A 16,655-nucleotide genomic window follows, 5' to 3' on the forward strand; every position below is an offset into this window, starting at 1 on the left:
AAATTAAAATCAGCCCCTGAAACTAATAGTGATTAGATCGAATGGATCAAAAACATTTAGTTATTTATTCAAGCTGTCAGTGCCTTAGAAATTGTGATTAAATATGGTTAGTTAAAAAAACCCAAAAAAAACAATTTACACACCCCTGTTCAAAATAAGAAGATAAACCATTTCAAATCGTTCTCCACCATTCTGACCTACAACAGATACAACACAAATAAAATAAAATAAAACATCTTTACAAGATGGTAAATAAAAATGTGGTTGCACAAGTGTGTACACCCTCTCAATTCAGTTCAGAATTATTAGTCACATAGAAACTCATGTTAGATGGGCGTCAATGTAACGGTGGCGTTCTTGCACCCTCCAACCTTCACCTCCTCGGGCTACGACCCCGTGCTGTCACCTTGCCGCTCTCTGACCGCTAAGCCAAAAGCTTGGGCTGCTAACTCAGCTGCTAAGGTATCATGGGTAAGGTTACAAAAGTATTTTCAAAGCGTAGAATTTGTGATGTAGAGGAAAACAATTACAACTTTGAAGGAGTTGCATGAATTTCTGGCACCCATTGGATGTTTAGTAGGCCTACATGTGACAAAAATCTTCCTTCTTCATCCTGGATGGACTGGTGTATGAGGGGTAGGTTGGCAAGACTTAAAATATATATACAAACCTGGTTACAATTTGCAAAAACACTTGAAAAATCCAAAATGCACATGTGAAAATATGTTATGTTTCGATGAAATAATTTGCCACAGTTAAAACAATGTTTGGCACAAACAACACTGCTCCAATGAAATATAGTGCACCACGTTTTAGGGCTGTTTTTCTTCAGCTCGAACTGGGGCCTTTGTCAAGGTGGAGGAAATATGAACAGAGTTCCAAACAGCAGTCAGTGATAGCACACAACCTTCAACTTTCTGTTAGAAAGCTAAAAATGTCAGGAAAAGCCGACTGGAACAGAGAAACTTTATTTAGGAGCTCACCAGAGGCTTCTGAACACAGCCACATTCCCACTTATGAGAGCATGCCCACCGTTGTATCAGTTTATTGTTACTTTTTACCTCTTCAAAACAATTATTTTTTTCCCCCAACAGAGTTGTGTAGGCTACAATGGTGGCAAACATTTATAAATATTTTATGTTATTTTTAATTTTTATTTTTTTTTATGTCACAAAAATCTGGCAACAGGGATGTGTATACTTTAATCCACTTGCATCTGTTTTTACAGTGTTGTGATCTACCTAATTCATTCATTCATTCAACTGTATGATTTTGTTTTCTGTATTGTTTTGCGCATCATCACAGGTGGTGTCTTGCTCATTATCATTGAGCTTATCCACCGAAGCAAGCTGACCGTCCATTTCGTCATCCTGAGGATTATCCTGTCAAAAAAACGAATATTCATGAAGACTGACTGAATACAGAACAGTTCCAAACTGTAGAGATTAAGTGACTTAAGATTATACATTGTACAATACATTTTGTCACACACATAAATGTTTACGAAATGATTTTATAATTGTGCTTTCTTTTTTTTTTCCAAACTATAATCAAAAATAGCTGTGCATATATTCTCATTTCAAATAAATGTTATCATAGCTAGGACGAGATTATTTCCAACTATATGAATTTGATGTTGGTAATAGTGCTGTTTGAGGCAATGGAAGATGTGAATCACGATCTCCTATGCTTCTGACCAATGCAGATGCACATTTCTAGTGTTCTGTTACCATGGTACCGCTGAGAGTAGTGGGTTGTAGCTTACCTGTGACTCAGATGTTAGAAAGAGGAGAAATATACTAAGCATAAAATTGCTGACACTGGACCAAAACCTTCTGTACCAAAATATGGTCAATTTCATATTTTATTTATTTATTTACTTACAAATTAAAAGACCAACCTAAAGTGTTGGAACTAGTGTTGTTCCGATACGTTTTTTTGGCTCCCGATACCGATACCCAGCTTTGTAGTATCGGCCGATACCGATACCATACCAATACTAAAGGTTTTTTTTTCCTCAACATGAAAAAGCTGTCCTGCCATTGGTTCAAAGCATTTAAGGGCCAATAGGATATCTTAGATCGGCATGCAGTGAACATGTCATATATCAGTGAATGTTGTACACGAGCAAGACACAAGATGCTGCATCCAAAATCCTATATTAGCATTGGAATTAATGGTATCGGAATGTTACTTGTGAGTAGTCACCGATACCGATACCACTGTTTTTATGCAGTATCGGTATCGGAACAACACGAGTTGAAACTTGCTTGTTCTCTTTGATGATGCAATGTTAATGGTTGAACATGCCTATTTTTCTTTTTGTGTGTGTGTGTCCGGTCCTGACAAATGATGGTTTGGGAAATACAAGGATTCTGGCTGACTATGTTTCTCCCTCTAAACATTAGACACATGTGTATTCATATCATACACACAGCTGTTCTTTACATCACCATGTAAACCACCACAATCTCATCTTCATAATGCTTCAGAAATTATTTTCTCAAATGCTTTCACATGCAATGATACCATGGCAACCATAAAGAGGATGTGAAAATGTGTTACCTCGGCGCATCATCACATAATGTTTCTTTCTACCTGTTTGGTTGGGTCAGAGAGGTCCCAGATGTGTTCTGGATTCATTTCTTGTAAAAGCTTGTTTAGGTCCTCCTCTGACTGATCAAGGTACTGCAAGTAAACACAAAGATGGATAAAATGTTAACTCTAGCCGTGTTTCACAAGCTTTATTGAGCCAAGGCACTCATTTGACATGAGCAGGGTTCAACATTAACAGTTGCCGGGTGGCTCGGAGACAGTGCACCGCTGTGTTGGGGCGCTGACTATAGTGACACACTGGCCCAAATGGGCCAGTAGAAATTTCACCGAAAGTCACCGTACATTGCCCACAAACAACAACAACAACAAAAAAGTGCACTTTGCATTTGAACCAAAAGTGTTTTAGCACAGGAAAAGAAAAAAAAAAAAAAAGACCGAAACAGTAATATAATATAATATAATATAATATAATATAATATAATATAATATAATATAATATATCACTCTCTTATAATAATTGTCTAATTAATTTTTTTTGGTGCTGTCAAAGTTAAAGCATTAACTCACTAATCATAAAAAATTAACGCATTAATCATGTATTAACGCAGATTAATCACACTATTAATTTTTACCGCAGATGACCCTTTAGCTTGACAGCGGATGGTTATGTTAAAGGCAGCGCAAGCGCAGCATTAATGATTATATTAGCATTTAATAAATGTTTGTGTATGACATTCAGAATATTTGTTCATATCAAAGTATTGAGGTAAATCAGGAGGATAAAAGTGTGCAGTGGATCAAAAAATATTGAAGACGTCCTCGTAACATTAAAATAACTACAGGCACTCTTCACATTTGGTGGGCAAAAAATGTGGACAAAAAGCCCTTTTAATTAAGTGATTAATCAAAATTCTAAGATGTGATTAATCTAATTAAAATATCTCATCATTTGACACCTCTATTTTAAAAAAAAATATATATTTTTTTTTGCCTAAATAATCTCCTGATCCAAATTTGTTGTGTCCTGAAAAATCTGGAAAAATGACCTAGGCGATTACTTTAAGGTTTCATTTCAATATATATATAATATAATATAATATAATATAATATAATATAATATAATATAATATAATATAATATAATATAAAATAATATATAATATAATATAATATAATATAATATAATATAATATAGGGCGGCACGGTAGTCGAGTGGTTAGCACGTCCGCCTCCCAGTTCTGAGGTCTCCGGTTCGAGTCCTGGCTCGGACCTTCCTGGGTGGAGTTTGCATGTTCTCCCCGTGCCCGCGTGGGTCTTCTCCGGGTACTCCGGTCTCCTCCCACATTCCAAAGACATGCATGGCAGGTTAATTGGGCGCTCCGAATTGTCCCTAGGGTGTGCGTGTGAGTGTGGATGGTTGTTCGTCTCTGTGTGCCCTGCGATTGGTTGGCAACCAGTCCAGGGTGTCCCCCGCCTACTGCCCAGAGTCAGCTGAGATAGGCGCCAGCAGCCCCCGCGACCCTTGTGAGGAATAAGCGGTCAAGAAAATGGATGGATGGATAATATAATATAATATAATATAATATAATATAATATAATATTAATCTCCATTCAAATGTCACTTTTCATGATGGATTTCCTTGTCTGTTAGTAATTGGGTCACAGGAGTTTTAAGACTCTTGGCTATGTCCTATATTCCTTTGAACAATTTAATCAAGCTCTCAATCGACCCAGTTGACATGGCAACATAGCTCTTTTTATAGTGTCGGGGCTATGGTGAGTAGTTAAAGATGATCAGATATGCACTAATAAATTAGATAATGAAGTGAAATATGGAATGACGACAGTGATGTGTCAGATTTATTTTTATTTTTTTACCGTGTATGGCTCTGGAGGAGAGTTGCCTCTTTCTGGAGTCTGAATTCCTCGCAGTAACTCGTACACAATCATCCGGCAGGTTTCCAGTCTAGCTGTCTCTTCCAGCTTTGTCTATGGATACACCAACCAAAAACAGTTGGTTTTTTTTTACATTCCGTTCCTTCTCAAGACACCAATGGTTGGATGCAGCGTAAAAAAACAAAACAAAAGCGTTGCACAGTCTCATAAAGAAATATTTTTCTCTGCATTAGTGTAACTGGAAAGTTCATTCAAGTTAATGCCAAAAAAAAAACCAAAAAACCCCCCGCAAAACTCACTCCACCTCCATTGCGGTGAAGAAGCTACACATCTGACAAGTTTTGTTCTCATGAAGCGATGGCGAGGAAAGATGGAGAAGCCATGCTAATTGCTAAGCTAACCTAAGACTAGGGTTGCCAACTTTCTCATCCCGAAATAAGGGACAGGTGCACGGCACGGTGCCATGGTGGTGTGAGCATGATGTGTGAAATCATTCTGATTAGATTCGAAATGCACAAAGTTTGTACATTCCCTTTAATCCTTACTGCAGGCCTCATTATGTAACCTCATACAAAACCTCAAAGAAACCACAATTTGCCTCTTTACCTAAAAAAAACAGGTGCAAAAAAAAAAAAAAAAAAAATGCAAAAGAGGAGCGTGACTCACCAAATTTACTTTTTCCATGGAGACTTTTCCTTCTTTTCTTTCTCACAGGTTTATCCATTCTCTCTTCCTAACCAACCGGACAACACTCCACATTATTATTATTATTTTCTAGCCACTTACGCAATATGAGCCGCTACAACAAATGCTCGTGACGATGCCTTCTGCCTGTGATTGGCTGACAGGTTCCGTGCCTCGTGACGTTGCCGTTTTAGCTGATCTAGGACCTGTAGAGTGCGGTTTGCTGTGTTAAGAGCTGATTGCAAAACTTGCCAGCAAGCTAAATTCTCGCAGTATTTGTTTATAAATAGCACAAGAATACATCTTGTATCGCTCCCGCTGATACGTTCGCTGCCGACGTATTAAGATCAGCCTTAAGAGTGTAGGCGACATGAAGCTGTGACGAAATCAGGAGCTAGCTAGCTCTCACACTCACTCTCTCTCACGCTCACTCACTCTCTCACACACTCACTCACTCTCTCAAACAAACCCCCTCTCTCACACACACACACTCAGTCTCACAATCACACTCTCTCTCTCACACTCACACTCTCTCTCTCTCTCACACACTCACACTCTCTCTCTCTCACACACACACTCACTCTCTCTCTCACACACACTCACTCTCTCTCTCTCTCTCACACACTCTCTCTCACACACTCACACGCTCACACTCTCTCTCACACACACTCTCTCTCACACCCCCACACACACACCCCTCTCTCTCTCACACACTCTCTGACGCACACTCTCTCTCTCTCTCTCTCTCTCTCTCTCTCTCTCTCTCTTACACACACACACACACACTCACACTCTCTCTCTCTCTCTCTCACACTCACACTCTCTCAATCTCTCTCTCTCAATCTCTCACACACTCTCTCTCTCTCTATCTATCTCTCACACACACACACTCACACCCTCTCTCACACACTCACACCCACACTCTCTCTCTCACACTCACACTCTCTCAATCTCTCACACAATCTCTCTCTCAATCTCTCACACAATCTCTCAATCTCTCACATCTCTCAATCGCTCTCTCTCTCTCTCTCACACGTCTCTCTCTCAATCTCTCACTCACTCTCACACATCTCTCAATCGCTCTCTCTCTCTCTCTCACACGTCTCTCTCTCAATCTTTCTCACACAATCTCTCTCTCTCTCACTCAATCTCTCTCTCACACACAATCTCTCATACAATCTCTCTCACGTACACAATCTCTCTCTCACAATATCTCTCTCTCACACCACACACACAATCTCTCTCTCACACCCAATCTCTCTCTCTTTCTCTCACTCCCACACAATATCTCTCTCTCACACACACAATCTCTTTCTCTCTCACACAATCTCTCTCTCTCACACTCACTCTCTCACACACAATCGCTCTCTCTCTCTCTCACACACACACACACACACACACACACACAATCTCTCTCTCTCTCACACACACACACTCACTCTCTCTCTCTCACACGCTCACACTCTCTCTCTCTCTCTAATTATTTTACGGGACTTTTGAGGTCCCGTAAGCGACATAACAATTTAGCCCAAAAAGACGGGGCGTCCCGGATAAAACGGGACAGTTGGCAACCCTACCTAAGACTGACAAAGCTAGCGTGTTTAATACCAAGAATACATGGATGGGTGATTGAGTCCACTTTCCACAGACATCTGGCTGGAGGGGCGTTAAAGCAGAGAACATTCAACTTTGGACAACAGAATAGCAGGCAAATTAATTAATTCAGTGCTTGGACTCCAGAAAGAAAGTCTACTTGCTAAACAAAAACCGGACACAGAAATAAATTATGCTACACTACACCGTATGTCACCCAGAAGGAGGTTTATAAGCATAAAGATATAATAAGGCATGGTTTGGATAATTAATAAATGAATAGTATACAAGTATTACAAAATATTTATATCAGTAATATTTTTTTCACAACAGAATCGTGAGCTTTGAATTTGACTTTTGAGGTCTGCCCAACAAATGCTCTCAAATTACATTACAGTATTTCTTTTTTTTTTTTACTCAATTTAGCTTTGCTTCTAAATTACAATACAGTACTTAAAAGAATCGATTTGTCTTTGCTTATAGACAAGAATATACAGTTTGCAGTTATACACAATGTGAATTTAAGAAATAACTTTTGATTCTCCATAAACCCTTGCTTTAGGTGCCTGGAATTAACGTACGGGAGGGGATCCACAAAATTTGAAATTTGCTCCTCAAATAAAGCCATTCATTTGCAAAACTACTCCGCAAAAACATAAATATTTATATTTCGAGGCTTGCTCTGTAAAAAATGACTGCAGGTTTCTGAGGGAGTTGTGACCATCTCCATGAATACAGATTAAAACCATTCCAATTATTCCAATGGAGAAAAGATGAGTTCAGATACAAGTGTTTTGAGTTATAAGTGCAGTCATGGAACAAATTGTACAGTATACGCCACAAGGTAAAATGACACAGTTTGGTTTCCTAACAAGTGTATCGTACCTCTATGAATTTCCTCTGTCTTGCAGTTCTGTCCTGGAACTGGGAAACCCCCTTCAATGTGACTTGAATGGAGGCTCCTTGCAGCAGCAAAGGGTGGGTGTTGAGCTGCCACTGCTCCGTTAAAATGCCAGGCCTGGCCGATTTGAATATAAACTCCACTTGCTGGGTCTCGCCTGGATAGATGACACCTGGATGGAGGAGAAGAATGATAACAGGTATGATGATGGTGGCAGTAGTTTGGTTTGTTTGTACCTGAGGAGGTGTTGAAGTAGAAGTGCGGGCAGCTTGATTGTGACTGGAGGTTTGAGAAGTTCTGTGGCAGGGGAAGCTGCTGCCAGCTGAAGAGGAGGGCCGTGCTGCCCACATTTGATATCTCCAGTCGAGATGAAACTCGTTCCCCGACAACAGTCTCAAGTAACACTGTAGTGCTGATTCCTATTGTTCCCTGGTCAACACACAGTATTTGAAAAAAAGGAGGAGACATTTGGACCATGCTTCAGCGATTTTTTTTTTTTACCTGCTGAGTAGGAGAGTTTCCAGTCCAGCTAGCTAGCTGGTCAGCGAACCTCATAGCAGGAATGAGGAGATTGTTTGATTGACCATCATTAGTTTGTGCCAGTGAGTCACTGTGGAAGAAAATAAATGATGATTTAGATATTTTTTTGAAGATGGTCATCATTATTGTACTATTTTTACCTAATTTTGGTCATAGTCCACAAAGTGAGAGCTACAAATTAGAGGACTATTATAATTTCAAAGTAATTTTGATGATACTGAGTGATACTGATGATTCTGAACTGACGAGAATCGAGGCAAAAATTGCTTGAAAGCAATGGCCCGAATGCAAGCCGATGTACTCTTCTGGAAGCCACAACATGTGTGAAAGCTGATCCGAGGCCAGCGAAGACGCTACTGGTGAAAGAGAAGAATTGTGCTTGCCTTGGCTGCTCGCCTGGCGGGGTGGGCTTGCTGGTGGCGTCTGGGAACCGACTCACCAGTTCCAAATGACTGGGACTAGCCACAATCTACACACGATGAACTGAGCGAGCAGTGTCTGGGATAGTATGGGATGGGTAACGACAAAATCAATGACTATTCTAAATAATGTATATGACTGATGCGCTATAGTAATGGGTCGATGGGGACGGGTCTCGAATAAGCTTCGGCTTCTACCCGTCAGCCCTTCTTTCGGATGTCAATGTTGCAAATGATGCGATGTGATTGATGTAAGCTGTAATGTGTCCAAAAGGGAAAAATGAATAAACCAATTAACCAAACCAATACATTCTGCTGTACGTTGTAAAAAAAGGGAAAACTTATCTCTGTCACGACGTAGCCTGCTTTAGTGTGTGACTGACTACCCTTGCCAAATTACATGTTACTTTTTAAAATTGTGGCGTGCTGTCAATATCAAACATTTTTAGAATGAATTGTGCACCCTATGGCTCATTTCGCTTCAGATCAGGAAAAAAAAAGCCCAAATAGTTATTGCATATCTATCTTTAAAGGAAGGCTACAAACAATTTTGCCTAAATGTTCTGTGTTCACCAATGGACAAATTCGAGCCTATTATGTTGTTATCTGTACATCAGGATTGTCCCATAGTTCCAATACACATTACTTACCCAATCTCATTGTTTATCTCCAAATGGTGCTTGTTCATACTCTCTTCCTCTTCCAAGAAAACATCGTGGCGCTCTTTAAAAGCAGGTTTGCTCGAGCCAATCACCTCCAGTTTGTTGAGATCCTAAAATTCAAGTGGCACATTGTGGTTATTGGAAGTTATCACACATCGTTTTTTATTTTTTATTTATTTATTTTCCAAGTCACACATGTCATCTTTGTATAAAGGATGTGCATCCTTTTCCTTCAGATGGGCACAGGAAACACACAGGTTTCTGAAGCCTATTCAACTCACGTGAAAACTTTATTTCATCTATAGTTTTATGACTTCACAGTATTGTAATAATAGTTTATGTGAATGCCACTGGACAGTGATTTTATTGTGGGGGGAAAAAACAATTTTAAATCCAAGTACAATCTTGGTTTCATCTCATGCAGTTCAGAATTCTCTATTTTAAGCCTCGGGTAAATTTTGAAGGTGCATGTGATCTCTTCATGTTCCGATAATTTTTCAGGTTCTCCACAAAGTATCTTGCTATTATTTTCTGCTTATGTCAGCAACAACACAAATCCTTGAAAATGGTGGAATATGAATAAATGACTTCATAATAAGCATCTGGCACTTTTGAGTAATTGGGAACTGGCTGCCCGTGCTGATATAATAATTATAATAGAGAACATTAATGTCCTGATACCTCGTGAATCTCAGCTGTGACCCAGACTGCCTAATGTGGCTAATCAACATAGAACCTAGTTCACATTTTGGACATTCCCTTCTGTCTTAGACAAACTATTTCAACTACACTATGAGGACAAAAGTACAGGGACACCTGGACTTAACAGTAACACAAACAGGAGAAGGAGGAGGAGAAAGAAGAAGGAAGGAAGGAAGGAAGGAAGGGATTTTTTTGTCTATTCACTTGGAAAAAAAAAGAAGGAATGAGGTGAAAGTGATTTTGGACTGAAGCCTTATGACTCACAATCTTTGGTCTAGTTGAATCAAAATGTTTATTTACAGGTCTTTTATTTTTCCAACATGAAACCTACAGTTTTTAGTTTTGGTAGCTAGGACAGGTAATGCATTGATATTTCAAAAGACTGGACATTTTTTTTTAAAAACCCTGTACCCCTTCAAACCAGCATTTTTTTTCTGCTGGGCATATTATTTTTTTTTAAGCTGATTTTAACTCTATTCCCCCACATAAGAACAACATGGACAAAAATATAACAAAATCGGGGTTGTATTATGTTTTTATTTGTTGGACGCCAGGATAATATGGCTGTAACCTTACAGATTATATGTAACATTTTTAACATGAGCATCATGCAAATCAATTTGTGAATTTTGATTAGTTAGCTAGGATCCAATCATGAACCAGAAGTGTTGACATCATCCAAATTGTGCATTTTTATTGGTTTAGACATGCAAATATGTCATGTCCATTGCAATCATCTATAGGTCTGAAGGGGTTAAAAAGTACTGTGTAATGCAAGGACATGCATTTTACCAGACATATTCTCTACCCTCACAATAAAAATAAAAAACACAACTTCCGAGTATAAAAGCCAAAACCTCTAGATGATACTGTTTAGTCTACTAGTCCAGGGCCAAAAATTGTCCTTGAGGTGATTGTTGCAAATATTTTCCTGAAAAAAAAAACTGTGACAGGGTTGAGGAAAGTGTTCTCACTTTCTTCCGCACAAACCTAATTAAAGCCTTTATAGATGTTGCACTGGGGCACAGTCATGCTGGAACAGAAAGTGCCTTACTAAAACTGCTTGCATAGTGGTGGAAGAATCCAACAATTTTTATTATGCCTAAAAATAAGATTCAGTGTGGGTTCTCATTGCCTACTATCACAAACTCTGATTAAATGATACATTTGCGGTGTAGCTCAATACTTAATATGTAATATGTAATACGCAATACACATTTTGTGGGATTGTGTTACTTAATCATGTGGGTTACTTAATCAAAAAATAAAACAGGACAGTGTGATCAAAAGATCAAGTAGCAAGCAGGGACAAAGTGTACTCAGAGGGTGGGCAGTCTTGGATGAGTAGTAGCTGCAATACAGGATGCACAAAACCAAATTTTTGATCATATCTGATTCATTTGCACTGTTAGAGAACATTGTTGTAATATCGTATTAATAATATTATTATTGCCCCTTTGATTAACGACATGCAATTAATCTTTTGTGGATGTATCTGATCAACTATTACATAAGAAAAAGCTTGATAACATGTATTTAAAATAATCCCTGGATTACATTTGAATGCAAATGTATTCAGTGAATTTGAATATTTTAAGTCAGTTCTGTGCTGAAGTTTCTTATGTAATATGCAAACACTGAAATGTCTTGACTTTTGTAGCATCACTTTAAATCATAAACATTACAAGTCGGAATTAAGTATAATCAAATCACAGGAGCAAATTACATTCCTACTGTATATTATGATGAACCAGACAGACATAAAGTAAACACATTCAGGGATAAATTTCAGAAATTAATTTGCATTACCTTCTTGTTGATTTCCAAACCCTGCAGGACCTCTTGAAGGGCACGTAGCTGCATGTCCTTATTTGGATCCAAAATCTGAGAAGCTGGACGCAGCCTCTCGGCACAAGCGATTCCTAAGCAAGAAGGATTAAGAAAAAAAAAAAAAAAAAAAAAAAAAAAAAAAACTTTGGCCAGGTGTATTAATGCTCAGTCTCTACTATTATGTATAGCACTGGGAAAGGAAGGTATAAAGTCCAAGACGCACTATGAATTTCTACACAGAGTTTAACAAACATACAACTGAATCGTCAAATATAGGTTTATGCCATAGTAGCCCAAAACTACCTGTATCATTACTATATTTCTGTAATGGTTAATCCGCTAATATGTGAAAGCTCTTCAACTGAGACTTATTTTTTAATATTGCAATGTCCAGCTTGCCCCAACAGGGGTCGCCAGACTCACTGCAGCATGTCACGAGCATTATTCGTTTGTATAATAAGCATTTCCACAGAATCATGACTCGATAGTTGTTTGTTTTTATGTAATCAGTCTTAGGACGGGCCTTCTCAATAAAAAGGAGAAGCCTGTAGTTGAAATACGACAATACAGTAGGATTATTATTGTTATCAATTTTTTTTTTTCTAAATTCTAAAATGTTTGTATGTATGTGTGCGCGAGAGAGTCTACCAGATTCTCGAAGTATGCTGTGCGGCTGTCCGATGATTGTAAGAGTTTTCCGTATGCCTTGTTCCGTCTGCGTCAGAGTGGCTCTGATGCCGCTTAATTCATTTCCATACCGTTGGGGTTGACTCCAAAATTCACTTCCCACACGTTCTCCCTATATGGCAATGAAGCAAAAAACATGAGGGTGAAGAGCTTATCTAGACAGTGACAATAAATCTTGAGAAGATAATAATAGTGACATGATCCAATGGATCCAGATGACAAAAGCTGAAACAGGGTCATACATATCCTGACTGGATGAGCGGCAAGGCTCGACGTAGAAGTTCTCTCTGCTCCTGCAGGTCTTTGAAAGCGTAATCTTGGTTCATCAGTAAGTTTTCGATTGGCCTGTGGAGGACCCCTGGACACAGGTGGAATCAGCATTTCATTTTCAAGTGTTAATTCAAGTGCTCTTAAAAAACAAGCTGTTGTTTTATACGGAAGCGTGTTGCATTTACTTGGGGGGAAAAAAAAAAAACACTCCTGTTTTTCTGAGCTTTCACTTGAAAAAAAAACCCTGTTTTTCTGATTAATTTTTGGGGGGAGCTTTGTTTTTTTTGAGTTTTTTTTTTCCTGTTTTTTAAAATACTTTTTCCGTCATAAATTTTTTTTTCAGAAAAACAGGAGGAAAATTACTCAGAAAAAACAGGTGAAAAAAAATATTCAGAAAAACATTATTAAACAAAATATATATATTCCAAAGAACAGAGCACCAACTTTTTTTTGTTTCGGAGTAATTTATTTATTTATTTATTTATTTTTTACTTATGAACTCCAAGTGACTTGTTGCAGATCACTGACCTGTATATAAGACTGAATAGCCGATAGCCCATAAACGCTAGTGCAAGCCGTTGAAGTCACAGGGCGGCCATCTTGTTACTCGCACCTCGCGAGCAGACTACTGTATAAACTATATGGTATACGTAGAGATGAGAAATATACAGCTCGTAGGCAGTTAGTATAAGGCCGGAGGCGGGGTGGTCACTATTTTTTAATAAGGAAAATAAAAAACAGCACAAACGCCCCCACCCCACCTCTGGCCTTATACTAACTGCTTTATGTCTCATCTGTCCGTATACCCGTATAGTATATACATTAGTCTGCTTGCGACGTGGGAGTAACAAGATGGCCGCCCTGTGACTTCAATGGCTTGCACGAGCGTGTATGGGCTGCTGGGTGAAAAACAATCACTTTGTCAGCAGTCTTGTCGACTTTCCAACTTCTCGACAACTTTGCTTCAAGAATGTAGACAATCTTGCCATGGGTGCCCCTGAAGCTTGAAGGCATGCTCGTTGATGGTATGGTAAAGTTAAAATTATACACATGGACACCTGGGGGAATAACAGTCTCATTGGCGCTTTCCTCGATCAAAAATTGCTTGAGTTTGAAGTATCGACGGTTTGCCGAGTGTGTGTGGTTGTGGTTTCCACTCCTCGTCGTCCAGCGTACGTGAGCTATCCAGTCATATACACAGGTCAGAGGTCTGCAACAAGTCACTTGGAGTTCAGAGGTTAAATAAATAAATAAATAAATAAATAAATAAATACTCCGAAAAACAGACGTTGGTTTTTTGGAATAATTTTTTTCTCTTTTTTTTTGAATAATGTTTTTCTAAATAATTTTTTTCTCCTGTTTTTCTGAGTAATTTTTCCTCCTGTTTTTCTGAATATTTTTTATGACAGAAAAAATATTCAATAAAACAGAAAAAAAATATTCAGAAAAAGAGAGAAAAAAAAAAACAAAAAAAAAAACAAAGCTCCCCCAAAAGAATTAGTCAGAAAAACAGGATTTTTTTTTTTTTTTCCAAGTGAATGCAAAAAGCTTCCATAACTTCAAATGCATGCTTAATATTTATAAAATGAGCACGCTGATTAACTTACTTCATATTATTACCGGTACACTTTCAAAATACAGTAGTGCAATAGACTGCGTCTGGGTCATCAGCTCACCAGATAAGTTGTTCTGTTGTCGTTTGCGCTGCCTTATGTGTTCATCCCAATGGTGTAGGGCATTTGCTTGAAAGTTTCTTTGGCCTAAAGGAACATCTCGCTGGTTCTGTACATCGTCATGCGGATGCGTCACGAGGACCTGGGATGGAGGATGTCTTCTGGAACTAGGTATTTGTTTCATCAACTGGAAGAAGTTGAAGATGGATACAAATATTTTTTTAACAAAGAATTTATTGATAATAGTAGACTATTTAATGTGAAAAACTGCAGTTGTATTTATACATTTACAAATTCAAGTTTGAAAAACATTTTTAAGAATTCACCTCTGTCTCTCCTCTCGTCTCCAGGTACTTTCTAAAACCTTCCAAGCTACCCAGGATGCTGTGTGGAAGAAGCATCCCTCGGTCATCGAACTGAAACCGTTCAGACATGCCTTTGGCAGAATGGATACAATTTCTCCATAAGTACAAAATCCGCACTGAGAATTGTGACATTGTGAACAGGACACACCCAAATGAGACACAGATTGAGAGCCAATGCGTCGAATCGCTGGATGAGCATTTTTGCTCACATCCGCTGACTGAGTTCTGTGCGAATGAGCCATGAGCCCGTTGTCAGTTGCTTTTAACTGGCTTTTGTACCAATCTGCAATACAAATCATAAAACAGTAGTGAGCTAGATAAATACCATTGGTGAGTGGAATCTGCGTTTCCTCATTTACATGCACACATTCGACAATCACAACCTCACAAATGATGACATTTCCCCTTCAACGAGTGAAACAACCAACAAGCAAGTCTACATCTATTGTTGCATTTCAATTTTATGAATGAACAGCTGCACAGCTTTTAAGTTTTTTGCTCAGAAAAAAACTTGAAAATTGAAAATAATTTAGTCAAAAGTTAGTGGTAATCTGTCAGATACTTTGAAGTTTTTATGTGCTTAAGTACCTGTATGAAAAACTTTAAACTAATTTGGTGTGTAGGCTACTCAGTGAGGAAAAAAAACAAAACAAAAAAGTTTGTCAGATTGTAAATGGCAGTCACATTGTATTTGAAAATGAAGGATCGATTTTGATCTGATTGTTTTGACTGAAATTATTTATGTTAATTGACCTTCATTTAAAAAAAAAAAATCAATAATAATGGTGTCAATTTTTAACCTGTTAATATGACGTTGGTGTTATTGGAAAGCTTATTTCATGCCTTTTCATGCTAAATAGTCAATTTTAGCATGTACCCATTTTGAAAATTCTGTTTACGTAACTCCCGAGTAGAAAGGTACTTTATAAAGTTCAAGCCTACATAACATTCTTTTTAGGTACAGAAGATCTGTCACATCCAATATGGTGGACATGTGACGTATAGAAACAACAGTCCGACCGTGCTCAATCACACGTTCACGGATCCAGTACTGTAGATAAATAAAGTAGTTTAGCAGTACAATATTCAGATTACGTTATTATTCTTTGCTGCCACCGTGCCACGCTGTTCGTTCAATCACGTCTTTGTGTAGTGAAACAAATATATATTTACTACTACTTCCCACTGCATGAAGCAGATGTTTAAGAACATTGTTAATTGTGATGATGATTATTATTATTATTATTTTTTACTAAATTCACCCACGCGCTCACCTCACATCTCCTGGATGTTCTTGAGCCAAGCCAGCATGTCCCCGAAAAGGGAAGTTGAAAGAAAAAGTTAACAAACAAATGAGCCGTCAGTTACAATGGCATTTGCTACACAAAGTAGCACAGAAACGGAAACAGTTTACTCTTTGCTCTTGAGCTTTTATCCCAAACAAACCTGGTTCTCGTCAGGCAGTGAGTTGCGAAGGTTCCGGTGTCATCAAATGCACTTGGCAACTGCGCACACGTGGTTACCGTAATGCTTAGTGTTGAAGCACAGCTACATTTGGCCACGTCATTAGGAATATGAGCGAGTGTGACGAGAGAAGTGAACCGAACTATACAGTGCTAACGCAGAAGTAGGCGGCCATGTTGGTAATGGTCGATGGCCCACCTCCTTCTTATATGGAAAAGTGATCAATACTTTGCAAAATCACATTTTAACAGCGCACATATGTGCCTGCCTGCACGTATAGGATTAGGCCAGAATTAAGATTTCTTATAAAATAAAAATACAAAAGACACAATACTGACCAGAGATGCAGATTCGATGTACTAATATGTGCAGATCACAAAGATGTTTTGTTTGTTTGTTTGTTTGTTTGTTTGT

At 38.4% G+C, this 16,655-nt stretch overlaps 1 protein-coding gene across 2 annotated transcripts; it reads right to left on the reverse strand.

Moving 5' to 3' along the window:
• Window positions 1-949: 949 nt before the first annotated feature.
• On the reverse strand, window positions 950-16,403 carry mycbpap (mycbp associated protein). Of its 2 annotated transcripts, XM_077525625.1 has the most exons (15): window positions 16,224-16,403; window positions 16,052-16,070; window positions 14,926-15,060; window positions 14,739-14,848; window positions 14,416-14,599; window positions 12,712-12,827; window positions 12,431-12,581; window positions 11,762-11,874; window positions 9,239-9,360; window positions 8,131-8,239; window positions 7,866-8,058; window positions 7,614-7,801; window positions 4,434-4,544; window positions 2,599-2,688; window positions 950-1,382 (listed from the first exon to the last, which is right to left on the reverse strand). In XM_077525625.1, exons 3-15 carry the CDS (start codon window positions 15,017-15,019, stop codon window positions 1,251-1,253), a joined length of 1,713 nt encoding a protein of 570 aa, XP_077381751.1. In that variant the 5' UTR covers window positions 15,020-15,060; window positions 16,052-16,070; window positions 16,224-16,403; the 3' UTR covers window positions 950-1,250. The 2 variants fall into 2 exon arrangements, with proteins under 2 accessions (XP_077381751.1, XP_077381750.1); XM_077525624.1 differs by having other exon boundaries at window positions 16,052-16,403.
• Window positions 16,404-16,655: the final 252 nt, after the last annotated feature.

This window comes from Festucalex cinctus, chromosome 6 (genome assembly GCF_051991245.1).
Source record: "Festucalex cinctus isolate MCC-2025b chromosome 6, RoL_Fcin_1.0, whole genome shotgun sequence".
Lineage (NCBI taxonomy): Eukaryota > Metazoa > Chordata > Actinopteri > Syngnathiformes > Syngnathidae > Festucalex > Festucalex cinctus.